The 17,905-nt window shown below is 33.5% G+C and overlaps 2 protein-coding genes and 1 non-coding gene across 3 annotated transcripts; 1 reads left to right on the top strand and 2 right to left on the bottom strand.

Moving 5' to 3' along the window:
* Positions 1-660: 660 nt before the first annotated feature.
* Positions 661-2,564, bottom strand: LOC125202502 (probable 2-oxoglutarate-dependent dioxygenase AOP1). The gene is made up of 3 exons (XM_048100907.1): positions 2,115-2,564; positions 1,398-1,728; positions 661-1,165 (listed from the first exon to the last, which is right to left on the bottom strand). The coding sequence occupies exons 1-3, from the start codon at positions 2,489-2,491 to the stop codon at positions 911-913; spliced, it is 963 nt and encodes a 320-aa protein (XP_047956864.1). The 5' UTR covers positions 2,492-2,564; the 3' UTR covers positions 661-910.
* A 3,641-nt stretch (positions 2,565-6,205) lies between these two features.
* Positions 6,206-6,279, bottom strand: TRNAI-AAU. The gene has a single exon. It is a non-coding gene; the product is annotated as a tRNA-Ile (tRNA).
* A 7,253-nt stretch (positions 6,280-13,532) lies between these two features.
* LOC125208294 lies at positions 13,533-15,094 on the top strand. Its single transcript, XM_048107879.1, has one exon. It carries the CDS (start codon positions 13,849-13,851, stop codon positions 14,737-14,739), a length of 891 nt encoding a protein of 296 aa, XP_047963836.1. The 5' UTR covers positions 13,533-13,848; the 3' UTR covers positions 14,740-15,094.
* The last annotated feature ends 2,811 nt before the right edge of the window (positions 15,095-17,905 follow it).

Genomic DNA, 17,905 nt, shown 5'->3' with positions numbered 1-17,905 from the left:
CTTGCTATATTAGAGGGTGGATAACTAATAAGCTAATTTTTCTATTAAATAGTATTGATCTTGGGTTCAACTTGCATGTGCTCGTGTAATTTTCATCTCAAGTGGTCCGATGTAGAATTTTGCACCTTAAATGGCGGTATGTGATTCCACTAATTGTGACATCAATATTGGAACATTTCAATTTGTGATTTAATTATTTCATGATTAATTGTTTCATGTTTATTATGTTTCTAATTTCATTTAATTAATTTATTGTCTCATATATATCTATGTTAAAAAATATCTTTATCCATGTATCCATATATATGGGTGGGAATTGTGATACTAGTTTAAAAGTAAAAATAGAGTTATATACATAGGAGAGGTTTTTCAAATTAATCGTGATTCTTTTAAAAATAAATGAAATATTAAAATATGAAGTATTTTATTTTTACAAAATATCAAATACTAAATAATGTTAAAAATAATTTTTTAGAGGATAGAAAGTTGGAGAGTAAGAGGATGTATTTCAACATTATGAATAAATACAATTCCAAATATATACTATCTATCTAATATGTGGTTCGAATCTTCTTTCACGATCCGAGAAAGAACCAACAAAGAAAACCCAGAAATGAGCTTATCTATCACATTAATTTATTTATTTTTTATTTATTTAAAAAAAAATTAATTCCTATATGAAGGAGGAAATTACAAATAAACTCCTAAGAAATGAGTAAATTACAACTGAGGTAAAGAGGGTTCGAACTCGGCACCTCATACATTGATGTCTAAGTCCCTTGCCGCTAGGACAAAGACTCTGGACTATCACATTTATTTGAAGCATAAGAAGCTTCTATTATTATAGAAATAGATTAGGAAGAAATTAAACTCCCAAACAATCAGGCATATAAGCTGATAATCATGAAATTTAGACTCCAAAATATTCCTTAAGAGGATTCGGCGAAGCCCGACTATGATCAGCTTCTGTGTAGATAAAATTAAGGAACCTATGGTAATCAAAAGGATTGTAGAGCAAAGGGTGATCTTCATCCACCAACTCTTCTGGAGTCTTAATCACGCACCCTTCTTTCGGAACCGAAAACAATCCGATAGAGTACCGAGCTTCATCCCCGCTCATCACCACCCTGTGGACTGGAGCATGCACTCGCCCGTTTGTCCATGCCTGTAAATTACGCGTATCGGTGAAGTAAATTACGAGATTCATTACAAATGAAAAGGCAAAAAAAATTATGAAAAAAATTATGATCTCCATTCATGAAAAAATAGTCTCAACAGTAGATGACGCGTATTTTAATGAGAAATTAGTCAAATGAAGGAAATACATGTTTTGAGTACGTTGTTAATAAATAAAAAAATAAGATTATTTTTTGTAAACGAGGATATTAGTAACATACATGGAAAGAGATCCCGACTATGACAATGAATGAATCGAGTGATGTTGGATCTGCAGGGATCCAAGTTTTGCCATCTTTGGTAAGAATCTGCAAACCGTTAACATGATTAAGCTGATGCAATGTGGTGATGGTGTTCTTGTCTGCATGGGAAAAAAGTCCTTGCACTGGGTGAGGCGTTCGAGGCGCCTCGTACTTCTGGAAACGACAGAGGTAGTCCGTGGAGTTGATGTGTTCGTCTATATATTTTTCCAGTCCAAGACTCTCCACCACCATCCGCCTCACAATCTTGTCCAGTTCAGACAGTTTCTCGTAATATAATTGTATATCTTTGCTGTTACAATAGTAAAATCAAGAAGAAAATAATCTGTCTTAATGCACAATATTTTTAGTCAAAATTTAATGTTAGATGAAAACTTAGAGTACAATGCACCACAATTGATGTTTGCAAATAAACACAAATAATATTCAACAAAAATTAATGTGAAAATGAAACTATGTAGAGCACTAGTACATAAGTATCATAAGAGAAACTATTATATGAATATGAATAGTCAATTCACCAAAAGTTACATAAGTATCGTACGAGAAACTATTATATGAATCTGAATAGTCGATTCATCAAAAGTTAGCAACATTAACCTTTTTAGTAGATCGACATGTATTAAAAAGGTCATTAAGATGGTAATATTAATAAATTAAACAAAAAAGGGATTAAACCTGAAAGTGGGATTGCCTTGATCAGGCCACATGAGGTTGGCGAAGGTGTCGACTGCGTGAGACGAGAGGGCGCCATTGATGCCCGTACTTTCCACGAGTCGACCGTAATCATTTTTGCCAACATAGCCATCGTAAGATTTGGGTGAATTTTTGTTGAGTAGTTTGATGGCTAAAGGGAGATCGAAAAGTTGTCGAATCCCATCATCAAGTGATTTCCTCAACTCAAGAGGAATAATGTTATTGAATGTAGCTTCAAAACACCCATATTCTTGAAGGGCTTCTCGAACTTGGATTTTGGTTGATTCCCACTTTGGAGAATCATTTTCTCCAAGGTTGCTCAGATCAATCAAAGGGAGCTTCATGCTTACACAACTCATTTTTGTGAACAAAAACCTAGGTAGCTCTCTTCTTGTACGGAAACTCAATGATCTTGATTCTGGTTATGGTATAATTTCCATTTTATACACTTGTTTATAGATCTTGGTTGTGGTTTCAGTTTGCAATATTGTATCTGAGATTAAATTTGTAGTGTGTTTGGTTCATGAGAATCAATCCCACAACTCAAAATCATGAGATATTTAGTTATAGCTAACCCCTACGACTAAGATAATCTTGGAAACCAAACAGTTGGCGGTTTAATTATTCATTAAAAAGCTCATTTAGTAGGGGTGGGTAAACATGAATACTTGTTAGTATAGTACGGATCGAACTAACCTACTAGCCTCTAGGTGTGAAAAACAAATACCAACCCAAAAATATTTACACGTTGTTGATGGTTTTGGACTTTTGTTTGTAATTTAGTGGGCAGAAACTAACTCTGGATGAATTTTGTCTATGTAATTAAATATAATACTATTGAATGGTGATCAATAATGAACTAATTTTAAAGACCGAGTTAAATACCAAATTAGGGCCATTAGATACACCTAATTGAATTGTTTTTTTTTTATGAGATTCGCTGATGTGTAAATTTTTTCGGTGTTCATTACAAACCTATTTTATTTCATTGTAGTAGATTTATTACTTCATTCCGCTACGTAGTACCTTGAAACTACAGTATGTTTTTACTTACTTCTAGTAGGTTTTGAAATAATTCAACACATGCTTAATTCGAATTCATTGAACTGAATTTTTACTTCTAGTAGTTTCAACTAAGTCTTGGGGCATTTATACTTAATAGGTATTTGGGCTGGACTATACTAATTTGAGTTGGACTGAAGTATTTATTAAGTTTGGGCCTACAAATTGAATAATAAACTTGGTCGGGATTAAATCTTGGAAAATTGATTTTTATCATATAAATCAAGTTTAAAATTAGGTTTAATTGTGTAATATCATGTTTTAATCGTGTAATATTGGGTTCAGGCTGTTCTCGTGTCGTGTCAACCCATATTATATCGTATCTTTAACGGATTCGGGTCATATTTAGATTTGAAGGTAGCAGGTCGAGTTAGAGAAGATATCAAAAGACGTACATAAGGTAAAGAAATTCCGCCCCTCCAGAAAACATTTCTCGATCCGTCACCAAATTAAAGAATCTAATTGGAGTATTGCAGCAATCATTACTACAAGACAGAAATATAACTATAAACTTAATTCCATTGGTTTATATATTATATAGTTTTCTTCATTATCATATCTATATCAAGTAATAAAAACATCTATAATTTGGACAGTGGTGTCAAGTGGTGTCATTGCTTGCTATATTAGAGGGTGGATAACTACTCAGCTAATTTTCCAATTAAAGAAAAATATAGTACTGATCTTGGGTTCAACTTGCATGTACCCGTGTAACTTTCATCTCATGTGTGGTCCAATGCAGAATTTTGCAGCTTAAATGGCGGTGTTGTGATTCCACTGATTGTGGCATCAATATTGGAACATTATAATTTTTGATTAAATAGTTTCATGATTAATTGTTTCATGTTTATTATGTTTCTAATTTTATTTAATTAATTTACTGTCTCAAATATATTAATGGTAAAAAATATTTTAATCCATGTATCCATATATGGGTTTGATACTATAGAATCCATGTAAAAATATAGTTATACATATAGGAGGAGGTTTTTCAAATTTTTGTGATTCTTTTAAAAATAAATGAAATATTAAAATATGAAGTATATTACTCTTTCTATTGTATCAAACTATTTCTATTTTTAAGCAAAGAACCATTTCATATTTATTTTTTGAAAATATCATATACTAAATAATGTTAAAAATAATTTCATAAGTGTCCGGCTTCGCAAAAGTCAACCTCTCGACCGGAGATGTTGAAAAGTTCATCTACGGAGACAAAAAATTCGGAGGCGAGCCGTTCTTCGTGTTAGAGTTTGTATACTCACCTTTCTAGTGATTGAATACTATAAAAACTCTTATTTTATTTTCCAAGGAATAAAACAGATTATTTTTGTTGTAGTAATGTTGTTATGTTTTACATTTAATGGATGTCTATTGCATGTTTAAATGTATAAGTAACATTACAAAGTCTAAGTCTTTGTTTTAGTAGACCGGTTGTGGGCGTCGTCCACTTTAAGGTAACACGGTCAGTTTTGAACAAAGAAAAATAAGAATTTCACAACCCAGATAGGCTTAGACTACTTATCGTGAAAGGTTGATTGGTCAATCCGCATATTTCTAAGTCTTACTGAAATAAGATGACATTGGTGTGGTATAGCACTGGATTGGATCTAACAGCGTGACAAGTCTTTATGCTATCTACTGAAAGACGAGGTCTTGATAATTATTTTTTCTTAATCAATGTACGTTAGCATTGAGCATACGGTATTGATTATGCACTACTTTGACTTATCAAATGGTGCGGGTTTTTCGCAACCCAATAAACCTGGTATATTGGGTAATGGTAATTTATATCTAGCGGTGCTAAGATTGCTATTATATTGAATCGTGCGCGGGACGAGTCTCGTTTTATAACGTCCTCAAGAAGAGCTCGAAATAAGGCTTTATTATTCGGAACCTAGCAGTTGCCCTCTGGAAGAAGAAGGGAAAAATTCTCTCTCTCTCTAAAAAACTCTCTCTCGACTCTCCACTCGCCGGCGATTCATCCCCTCCTACCGTCCACTCCGCCACCACTTCCCCTCCACCCACCTCCTCTTGATTCTAAGCCTCAATCCTCTGTTTTTTCACCCGTTACCCCTCTTCCCTCGGCGGCGCCACACCGCGTGACCGGCGACTCCACGGATGTCGGAAGAGGAAGATCCGGGGGAAAACTCGGGACCCCGGAGCTGCGTACGAATCTTGAGATGGTCTTCAAAGCTGGAAGCAACCCCCCCTCCCCTACGAGGCTGGTAAATGAGAGAAGGGTTACTAGGAAATCGGAAAGCACCTGGACATGACCCTTCTCCGGAGAATGAATGTAGGGAAATGGTGGTCGTGCATGGAGAGCTCAACGAATAATGAAGAAGACGCCAACGATTTGAAGGAGGCTGTTCCGACGGAGACGGAGATTCTGACCGTGACGGGGGGCTCACCCGGCTACTAGAAGTGACTTGTCGGGTTTGCAGCCAATGAAGAGGCAAATGAGTTGTGAAAGTGCTTCGGTGCCAATGTGCCATCCCAATTGGAGGGATCACGTGTTGCCCGAGAACAGCCAAAAACGGACTCCTTGCTACAGGTTGTCTCTCTTGATGCAGCTGAAATGCTAGATTGTGCAGCTGCTCAACCTCTTCTCCAACGCAGCTTCTCGGAATCGCTTCCACACAGCCCCGTATGGAAAACCGAACAGAGGCGTGGCACAACCAGCAGACGGAAAGCCTCTCGAACACTTCCCCCCTCCGGAACAGAGAGCGAGGGTCCTCAAGCGTTCGAGCCGGACAAGATTCGTAATCTCACTCCACAACGGGGTTCCATCGGCCAATGCAGATCCATCAATTGACCATGTCGAATATAATACTAGTAGTAGTCTTTAAATAAATACACTTTGTTATAAAAATGTCATTGTTTTAGTGATCGACAACAATTTTAGTTTCTTCAATTTCAACCATGCCCAATGTTAAGGCCCACTACTAAAGCCCATTCGGATGTAAACATAGCAACAACACGAAAATATAAAAATATAAAATAGAAAAAATTGGCCCATGCAGGTTTCGAACCTGCGACCTTCGCGTTATTAGCACGACGCTCTAACCAACTGAGCTAATAGGCCTTTTTGATTGAATGGATTAAAAGAATTTATAATTAACGCCATTAGTTTGAATGTTATTTTAAAAGTTAAAGAGATAGTTTAAGTTTTCTCCAAGTAACAAAAACATATTTATAAATTCATTAAACGGCATGTACATATATAGGTTGTCGTTGAGGAGGTAGGGGTAGTTAATCTGATATTTTCCTTTATACAATCGATTAATAAGGTTTTCCATCAATCAATTGATAGAAGCTAGTAGGCCTGCTTATTTGGCCGGTTCCGGTTTTAACCGGACCGGATGACTGGTTAATCGATTTTAAATTTTCATGAATTTCAGAACCGGAACTGGAATCGATCGGTTCCGGTTAAGAACCGGTCGATTTCGGTTCGGAACCGGAACCGATTTATAATATTTAATCCAAATTTATTTGAATAAAGATATAAATGATTCAATATTTATAATCCAATAACTAAAATTTCAATATATCAAATACCTAAAATTTCAAAAAAAAACTTACAACAATACAAACCGACAAGACGACAATATATATCATTCAATACCTAAAAAAATCAACTCATAAAATATTACTCCCCCTGTCCCACTAGAAATGAAACGTTTTCCTTTTTGCGTTGTCCCATTAAAAATGAAATGTTTCTTAAAATAGAAATAATTTTATCTCTACTTTTTCCTCTCTCTTACTTTACTCTTCTTCTTTAACTCACAAAACAACACTAAATAAAATTTTGTGTCGAAAAGCAAACGTTTCATATTTATTGGGACGAAAGGAGTACTATCTAATAATAAAAAAAACCAAACAGAAGGAATATAAAATATAAAACCAAACAAAAGAAACAACCTAAATATGCAAAATATAAAAGCAACACATGCACACACACATTTAACAACATATCAAAACACACACACACACGACACATGAACACACACAACATTTAACCAAAAAAAAGCAATATACACACACACAATGACACAACCACGTATAAACACACGCACACAACACATATACGCACACACATAGCAACATACATACACACATATATATACATATACACACATGATGTATACAATATTATTTTAAAAAATATAAAATAAAATTAAAATTAAAATGCAATCCGGTTCCCGTTTAAGAACCAGTCGATTCCGGTTCTAACCGAAACCGATATTTTTCAAAAAATAGGAACCGGAACCGGAACAGGTTTTCCGGTTCTCGGTTCCTCAATTAACCGGCCGGTTCCGGTTTCGATTCCGGTTAACCGAGAACCGGAGAACCGATTAAGCACCCCTAGAAGCTAGATTCATCTCAATTTGATCTCCTTCATATAGAAATCGTGTTTATTTCAGTTCGATTAATAAGGTTTTCTCCATCGATCAAAACCAGAATCATCTCGAACGTGTGAATGTAAAGTATGTGCAAGTGGCAAATAAAAAATGTAGTAGGAGGCCATGTCATTAGACCTTACTATGGTATATTTCGAAATTCAAATTATCAAGCTATTTTATGTGAAATAAAATTATTTACAACCTTTTACTTTTAACAATATATAGGAAATAAAATTATTTACAACCTTTTACTTTTAACAATATACTATATCCTTCATTCGTCTCATAGAAGATGTCACATTTGTGTGATGACACGAGATTTTAGGAGGTTTTGTTTTATGTATTAAATGGAGAAAGAAAATATAATTTTTATATTAATGTGAGAGAAAACTTTTTCCAAAAATGGAAATGTGATATCTTTTGTGGAACAAACTAAAAAGAAAAATGTGACATCTATTATGGAACGAAAGGAGTACCAAATATTAGAGTAATTAATTTTTATCAAATTATAAATAACGGGTTCATATCTTAAAGCATGTCTCTTTGGTATACCATACACACATCTTAAAAAGCTGTGTTTTAACTAATTAACCTTTTTAGATAAATGGGTGCTGATTTGTCACGAAAGAAACGTGGTAACAACTATTCACTTTAGGAAAAGAGTAAAAAGCAAAAAATGGTGTTTCACCACATCGACATAATGTGGAGTATAATTTTATTTTACCAACTTTACAAAACAATTTATAATTACCTATGCCTAGGCATGACATGAGACCATCGTTTAATTAGATCCTCTATTTAAAATTTCATTATAATTTTGATATACTGATTATTTCTTTATAGATTTCATGATATAACACATATAACCATTATTATATAGAATAGACTTGGTGTAAGTTATGATGGCACCGACATTCGACACCAATATCAATGTAATTGAAATACTACTACATTGTATATATAGGATATATTTTCATTTTAACAAGTATTAGTAATGGATATTTTTCTCATTTGATAGACATGGGTACCAACCAATTGCTAAGACGATGATACACATAACAAGTTTCATTTGTAGTTGAGACACGTAAATATATTTCATCATTCTAACTTTAACTCTTGCTCTTTTGATTGTTCTAATTTACGCAAGAAAATGTTGAAAGAGTTTTAATTAGTAATAGAATAAAGTTATTTCATTGGAAATCATAAATAAGATAACACATGTAATATGTAGAATCAAATTCTTTTCCCTCAACAAACTTTTATCTGCCTTTGGACTGACATCATGCTAGTTCATAATCCAAGCTACCTTGGTAAATTACCCAAAATTAATAATTATATTTCGTCAAACACATAGTATAAGTTTCGAATTATTTAAAGTCGATTGTCATAAGGAAATGAGGAGTGAATAAATGATAATTTTATTAGGATTTAGTGAATATAAAATTATAAATTTTGATCAAATGTTGGCTATTTCACCCCTTACAAAATTTAAATGACAAATTAATAAGTTTAAACAATTCTCAATTTGCTTCATTTGATCAAATTTGTGCTAGTATTTTTAGTTTATTAAGCTCAAATCGACATTATTTAGTTATATATCCATGTCGTCTCATTAACAGTACACATTTACGTCACTATTAATTTATAACACCAAAACTTTACACTCGTGCTGGCGTGCACCATTTAGCATTGAATTTCCCTCCAAAAAAATAATCATTGATAATTGAGAATTTTTTAAAACTTCATAATTCATGATACAAATTTTATAAAATGCAGGACAAGTAAGGATTTAACTAAATTTTGTTAACCTTTCTTATTACCATTCTATGTAGTATGACTTTTTTCAAGAATATTCATTACTCAATTTGGGATAACCGATATTAGGCATTAATAATCCTTCCTTGTCCTCGACTTTTACTATTATTACAAGAGAATAAATACCAATGCTAAGCTATAATGCTTGCAGTCAAATTGTTTTAGCTTAAGACATCAACTATAATAAATTAGTTTCTCTAGTCATGTAGTACAAAAGTTACATATAGGCTCATTTTTTAATTTGTAGATGTGTTGTCTCTGTCTTAAATACAAGTCCCATGGTATTTAGTATCCAGTCAAAGTCCCAAGATGAATGGAGTGTGCACATTACACAACATATTGAAAAATATATATGTGGTGTTGTAAATATCAAGCAAACACATAGACTAGGTTTTAAGCACAAGCTAGCTAAGTCATGCCTCACCCTTTTCATATTTTCATCAATTGTATCATGTGGGGTAGTGCCTCCATTTTAAAAATTACATGTGTTGCAAAAAATGATTATCCATATTTTGCCTTCTACCTAGTAATATTTTGTCCATATTTTGCCTTCTACCAAGTTTTGTTGGGTTTGTTTCCTTCTCCATTTTGAAAATTACAAGTGTTGGAAAAAATGATTATCCATATTTTGCTTTCTACCTAGTGATATTTTGTCCATATTTTGCCTTCTACCTAGTTTTGTTGGGTTTTTTTCCTTCTCCATTTTGAAAATAACAAGAGTTGGAAAAATGATTGTCCATATTTTTGCCTTCTACCTAGTGATATTTTGTCCATATTTTGCCTTCTACCTAGTTTTGTTGGGTTTTTTTGCTTCCATTTCATTAGTTTGCAAACTTTTGATGTTGTTGTACTCTACTTAGTCATTTTTGGGTGGGTTGAAATTTTTGAAGACATTGTGACATATTAGTTGTCTTTTGTTTGCCCAAACGTAATTTTTGTTGTGCAACAAAAGTTCAATTGTAAGTCATTTATATTGTGGCGTTTGAAAATTATGTTTGCCCAAACTCAACTCTTGTAGTGCAACAAAAGTTTATTTGTATGTAATTGTATTGGGGCGTTTTATTTTATGGTAGATACTAAAGCATAACTTCTTTATAAAAAAAATAGGAATAATTGCCAAAAATACCACGTCATATTAAAATTTATCCCACTACCAGAAAAATAATGAAATTTGAACTTTTTCCTAGTTATCTCTTGAATTTTTTTTTGTTAAATTGCATTTGATATGATAATCGAAAAAATATATGTGAACTTCATTCACTCCCAATGATTTAAATTATGTTTTATGTTCATGTATAAAGAAAACGACATCATTTATTTAATATAAACAATATACTCCGTCCACCATTTAAAGAGCCATTTTGCCATTTTGGTTTGTCCACGATTTATAGAATCATTTACTTTATTATGCAAACCTCGCATTCCACCAATTTTTTACACTCAAAATCCAATATAAAACTAATACTTTAAATGAGTCTCACATTCCACTCACTTTCTCCTTTTTACTTTTCTTCATAAAATCAAACAATTTTTTTTAAACACGTGTCAATCTAATTTCCAAAGCTATGAATGTATCAGAATTTGAACAAATTTTCTAAAATATTTTGGACAATTTGACCGTAATTCCATCAGAATATGTATATGGAATAATTTCCTCCTAATATTAGGCTGTGCAAAGTTCGGAATAGTGCGCTACATGTGGATGGCAAATCTTTGATGAAATCCATCAAAATCGATATTTATGTATAGCATAAAATATGGCAGTCATGCTATATGAGTAAAATTTTATTGCCTTATTTCACTATCGAACAAACAAAAGTGGCTTTTGCTTCTACTTTATGCTGAATAAATAATCATACAATATTGAATTTCACCACTTTATTTTATGGTTTTTCCTTTTTAAGAAAATATTGGGGCTAGCAAGTAACATATCCTCTAACTTGAAGCATGACGTCTCTTGTTTTTTATTGATGATCGGCATGAGGCAGCATGACACTTTTTTGAAAGTATTAATGACACATGTCTTACATATATAGTACTAGTACGTATTTTAATTATGAAAAATCAATTTAAATAAATATAATAGTAGTACTACTTATAATTATTTCGACCACAAAATTATTGACGACTCATGTATAGCGAAGACATTAATGCAAGTTAATTTAATTTCAGTATAAGAGAGCTAGAGTATAGCCTAAATAAATTATGGTTGTCTTAAGAAAGTTCACCAAATTAGTCTGACCGCTATTACATTATTACTATAAGAGAATTAAGAAATTTAATGATCATTAATGCAAGTAAACTCCTAGTCCATCCATTATAAATGACTTCATATATAATAACCTGATTAAGTAAAGTGTATTATATAAAACCCACGCTTTTAATTTTTTTGGCTTACAATTTTGGGAGAAAATACTGACATTTTTTTTATTAATGCGATTATAACTATGATAGAATAGAGGACTCAGATCTAATGGGGAATAATTTTTCAATAACCTTGGATGTCAGAGTTAAATCTGCTCAACAATAATTAAATTTCGAAACTTCTGTAATCCTCCATCGATTTGCTGTCAATTATAATTAATTAAATTAAAAATCTAAACTATTTTTCCAAATCTTCCGAAGTGTGTGGTACGAGTCAAGTAGTACCCATGTTTTAACGGCAAAGAAGACCAAATTTATAGACAAATCAAAATTTTAAATTCAAACCAGAAAATAAAACACCCAAAACCAAATATCCAAACACAAAATAATATAGTGTTTTTTTAACATTAATTATCATCTAACGATCTCAAATTTGAAATGTCAAGGTGCTTTGACGGAGCTCAAAATTCAGACCTGGCCAATTGCCGTAGCATTAAAGGACTTTGAACATTTCACCTTCTATTTTTTCCTTAAATCTTAATAGTCAATATTCATTATTTATTAGACTATATAAATTTTTTTGCTCGTTTTTGTGACTCCAAACATTTAATTGTGTTGCATAGATAATCCCATTTTAATTTGCATAATTAGTAAAAACTTTAAAATAATCGGAGGAGCATACGATTTCGCACGTAATTATATCCATATTTCTTATAACGAAACATTAAAATTTGAATGTAAAGGTATTATAGTTTATCATGTGAAAATTTTGCTTTTCGCTTTCTAAGGTGCCCTTGATGTGAAGAAACTTGATTGTCAAGCTCAATTGTGTGGTTAAGTTCAAAGTCTATGGATAATGTTAAAATCAAGGGTTGAGTTTCGATAATTTTACAAATTCTAACTCAATTTCAATTTAAAATACCATGATAATAATTTTACATGTGTATTTGTAGCAAAATAGATATGCTTAAAAATTAGTACTCCTAATGAATGACGACTAAAGAGACATCGGTAGAATATCGATTATAAACGTCATTAGACTTTAGTACACCTTATCTTGATGTGTCGATATATAGCTTAAATTTGGGTTATATGTGAGATCAGACTAAGTACTTTTCTCTTTCTTTTTCTCCATTATTATTTTGAATATATAAGTTTATACACAAGTCTAACATCTCAATTTATTTGGCCAAATATTTCGGGGGTGTTCGGTTGATAAGACTAAATCTCATGATTAAATACGTATTATGTTTGGTTTATAAAATTGACCCCCACAACTTAATCCTAGATAAATTGTCTCATGATTATTAGTCATATCATCACCCTCCAACTAAAATAATCTCACAATTTAATATTAGATGGATAATCTCATGATAATTAGTCGTAGCAACCGAAGGCCACCTTGAAAGTATTCTTTAATTCCATCCATTTTAATGGAATCAAATATATCAGCAGTCAGCTGTTTCCAGGCAATTAATTCATCACAGAGAAGGAAATCTTTTCATCATTGTTCAACGCAAAGCATGCGATTTAGGCGTTGAGCCGTTTAGTTATTACTATGAAGTTAAATTTTTAGTAATTTGACTAAGTAAATTTGCCACGATTGTGAATTTTAAAATACTAAATTTATTTTCTAAGAAATGAACTTATATATTTTGATTCCTATATATTGGATTGATCCACGTAGATAGGAGTATTTTGTTTATGAATTAATAAATCGATAAATCTTGGAACACTATTTGACAACCCAACCCCACTAGTGCAAGTACTGTTTACTGACTCCCTCTCTCTCTCTCTCTTAAAGACAAACCCAGTTTGCTCTTAATTCTGCATTTCTTGTCTTTCTCTCTCTAAAAACACACAATTGAATTGCAGAAGAAGAGGAAGAAGACAAATCCTCACTCTGCTCATCAAAGATCCTCCGAATTTACACACAGACGCATGATTTACCCAACAGAATAATGCGATTACCTCCAAATTCCTCTCCATTAGACCTCTAGATAGCTATATAGATTCATACATATACATATACAGATATCTCTGATTTGTTTGTAGCTGTAAATACACACAAAATGAGGTGCAAAAAGCACGCCGCCGATCTCAGCAGCAGCGTCGGCGTCTGCGCCTCCTGCCTCCGCGACCGCCTCTTCGCTATAATGGAAGCGCAGGCGCTGAAGCAATCGCAGCAGCAGCAGCAGCAAAATCCACCGCCTCTCTCGTTCCCGCGATCAGTCTCCCCTTACATCTCCCGCCGGCCGACGGACGCCGCCGCCGCGACCTGGCAAATCCACGGCCGCGAGCGGAGCCTCTACACCACGCCGCAGCATGCCCCCGCCGCGGTGGGTGATATTAGCCACGGGAAAGGCCACCGCGGCGGCAGATTCTCGTCTCTGTTTTCAGGTCTCTTCAGATCGAAATCTGACAAGCACGATTTCAATTCGAGCTCGGATCAAGGGGTTTCCGGTCAATCCTGCTCCAATTCACCGTTTCGGTTCTCCAGCATGATCCCCGGGCGGCGGAGGAAGCAGATTCGGTCGTTCTCGGTGGACGAGAGCTCGATCGGAGCGCAGCAGAGATCGTGCCGGAATCGCGACCGCGGAATGTCGCCGGCGCGATGCTCCGACGAGGAGGAGGACGAGCATTGCCACGGAGGATCGAGCGGCTACTCGTCGGAGTCGTCACAGGGGTGGAGGCAGACGCCGCGGAGGACTCCGGCGCGTGCGCGGCGGAGGGGAGGCGGCGGCGGCCAGAATCGGAGCCTCTCAGGATTGGCGTTTTGCCTGAGTCCTCTGGTCCGAGCCAGCCCGAGCCGGCAGTGGAATCAGAAGGGGATTCCGCCGGAGGCTGTCCTCCCCGGCGAGACGAGGGTTCCGGCGAAGCCTCATCTCTCCGCAGCGGCGTCGTTTTGCAAAAACCGGTCGCGGAAGCTCGCCGATTTCGGGAGGTACAATTCAAGGCATTGAGTTCATTCGCCGTTGACTTTTGACTTTGCCGATTACGACGCTCTAATTTTACGGTTTTGCCCCGCAACTCGTGTTGTGACCGTTTTGTTTTGGTTTGTAATTGGAAAAAGTCACTGTTGAATTGGGGAAAAATAAAGGGGGGGAAAAGGAATATAGTGATATTTTGGGGATGATTTATTTATTTTCGTGATATATAAAATTACGAAAATGCCCTCGGAGGGGCTAAGTGAATTAGCATTAGGATTGTTTTGAATTAGGTGATCTTATTAGAGTTGAATTTTGAGTGTGATTATTGATAGGGTTGACAAACTATTTGTTTGGATTAAAAGTGAAATATGTGGCACCGTTTTAAAGAGTGGTATGCTTCTAAATTTTAGTGCTTTATGGTTTGGTCACTAAACTACAAAAATATACTAGTGGAGAGGAATTTTTAATTGAATAGGACGAAAATATCAAATTGCAATTGAACTTTTTCTTGAATAAGAAATAACGCAATCAATGGATTAAAAACAAAATAGACACTTTTTTTAGAAGTTTTTGTCAACACATCTGGTTATACTACATAGTATGAGTTGGAATCACACCAAAATACTGTTGAATTATAGATAGAAATACTGTTGTATTATTAGTTTTTAGTGCACGATCGAATTCTAAATATAGATTCATCACTATCAATTTTTTACGGTATGTCAATATGATGCAAGAATGATTCTTATTACCGAATACGATTACAAGACTCTCGCGGTATAATAAATTCTTGTTGTTTTGTAGCATAAATTTTCAGTTGCTAATTCAAGATTCTAGTAAAGGATTTGTTTGGAAACAATCGTAAATGACTCTATTAATTAGACACCATGCATAATTCAGTTTCAATGTAAATACATTAGTGCTATAGTACTAACCGAACTATGTCAAGTCCATTCTCAAGTAATAGTACACTTCACCAATTCATAATTAAAAAAGGAGAGAGACACCTAGATTTAGGTGTGTTGAGTGTTAAATTTGGTGTGGAAATGAGGTGAGGAGTTGTTGTATTGAATTCTTGATCTTGACTGTACATTGCTGCTTTGCTGGCTTACTCTTCACTGAACTAGTAACATAAATATATCACTTTAATATTAATTGTAATTTAGCTTCTATTACATTGGAGGCTTTAAAGATGTGCTGCAATTGGGATACATAAATGATTTTGTTGCATTTTCAAACTATGTTATGATAATTTGGGTCGAAACTATAATTTTTGGATTTGTTTTGGCAGAAATATGTTGATATTAGCTATTAGTATTATGAATTTAGACTGCAAAATGTAAAAATAAAAGTTCCATTCAAAGCGTTTTGACTTATTAGTTCATATCATGCGAGGATGTCATATCAATTTACCATTTCATAAAGATTTATTAGGAATTTCTTAATCATCTCTAACTCTATTTTTTGAATAAAAAAGGGAAATATTATACAACTGGCACTAGTTATGTTTGAATCCAAAACAATGTGACAATACAACCTTTTATTATAATTGGTGAGCACAGCACAGGTCATTCAGATTAATACCTCTCATCTAAACAATTTATACAGCAATTGTGTGTGTGCGTGTGTGTGTGTGTGTGTGTGTGTGTGTGAGAGAGAGAGAGAGAGAGAGAGAGAGAGAGATTCTTCATTCAAATTCATTACAAAATGCATCACCTAATCTTGATAATGATGGCGATATCACCACCTCAATTACTTAAAATATCTCGCCTTAATCCAAAAAATCAGTCACATTTTCTTCTTTCCCTGCTATAATTAAATAAAATCTATCCAATTACGTTGGCTGACGATGACTCAAAAAATTAATTAAAAGTTAATTGGAATTATATTAATAAATGACGTACTTTTATTCCTATAATTAAGACCAATTTAGATAAAGCGTTCGATAGCTACATATGCTGTAATTAATTGAACTTTCAATTTTCAAATGTCGTTAATTCATTATATGAAATCAAAAGCCAACGAATAACATTCCAAGAGTAGTTTAAATAATATTTGACGATGGATAAAGCATTTTACTTATAAATATGACTACTGAATACTCCTTAATTAAAAAATACTACAGAATACTTTTTGATCGTATAAATATGACTTTTTTTAATTTATAGAAAATATTTAACTAATTTGCGCAACGTAATCTTGGAGGTTTTTCTTATAAGAAAACATATAAACAATACTTTTAATTTTTTATATTACAGTTATCAAAAAATTCAGTTAAAATTACAGTACTATACTACAATGATTTTCAGATCACAAGTCTTGTCATTGGCCCCAAAGAAGGTTTTTTCTTCTTCTATTTTTGCCTTCTCGTCAATTTTTTATTGCGATTGACTAATTCTAATTTTCATTTAAAATTGATCGATACTCTTGGATTGATTCTCAAATCAATTAAATTGGAAAGCGAAATGAAGTTCTTTTATAGCAGTAATTAACTAGTAAGTCAAAGGATAGATAAATAAACACGGTAGTCACAAACAAACTAGCTAGAAAATATTAATTACATCTGACGAATTCAAAACCAGACTCCAGAATCATAAAATAATGATAATACTATAATGTTAGATTAGTTAATCTAAACAGAATAAATCCAATACGATATTTAATAGTATAATATTTCATACAATCTACTTAGACGGCTACTCCAATTGCAATTCCGTTGGACTCGCATTTTATATTAGTAAATAAATAAACATAATTAAGATAATGTTTCATTATATAGTGGTACTAAATTATTAACTTTCCATTTTCAAATCCACCTCGGTTTTCATATTTTTGTGATTTCTAAACAACTACTCCTATTTGACTGCATAAGATTAGAATATTGTGACAAACATAGTTTCTTACACGTTAATATTTCATTTAAATAAATTACTGATAAATAAATTTTTTATGTATAAAAAAGTTTCTTAAGATGAGTGGGTTCTCAAAAATCCCACTACACAAATTAAATAGCTTTTATTGTTTCCTGTGTGAACATAAGTAAGTGCACTTGGCATCAAGGGATTCACACATAGTAGAAGATTTGACAATGCTTTAACTCAAATTAATTGGATTTTCAACTATTAATTATGAGTTTTATGACATCAAGTACAAATATAGTGGATTTAGCTTTTTCATAGTGATGCTATTTGTGGTCTGT

Source organism: Salvia hispanica, chromosome 1 (genome assembly GCF_023119035.1).
Source record: "Salvia hispanica cultivar TCC Black 2014 chromosome 1, UniMelb_Shisp_WGS_1.0, whole genome shotgun sequence".
In the NCBI taxonomy this organism is placed as follows: domain Eukaryota; kingdom Viridiplantae; phylum Streptophyta; class Magnoliopsida; order Lamiales; family Lamiaceae; genus Salvia; species Salvia hispanica.
This window is presented reverse-complemented; position numbering and strand designations above follow the sequence as displayed.

Bases quoted from the DNA above. Each gene is read 5' to 3' on its own strand.
- LOC125202502 (XM_048100907.1), bottom strand. From the start codon at position 2,491: ATGAGTTGTGTAAGCATGAAGCTCCCTTTGATTGATCTGAGCAACCTT. The intron at 1,729-2,114 runs GTTTAATCCCTT...CTATTGTAACAG, and splicing joins CAAGGCAATCCCACTTTCAG to CAAAGATATACAATTATATT. The intron at 1,166-1,397 runs GTATGTTACTAA...CGTAATTTACAG, and splicing joins TAGTCGGGATCTCTTTCCAT to GCATGGACAAACGGGCGAGT.
- LOC125208294 (XM_048107879.1), top strand. From the start codon at position 13,849: ATGAGGTGCAAAAAGCACGCCGCCGATCTCAGCAGCAGCGTCGGCGTC.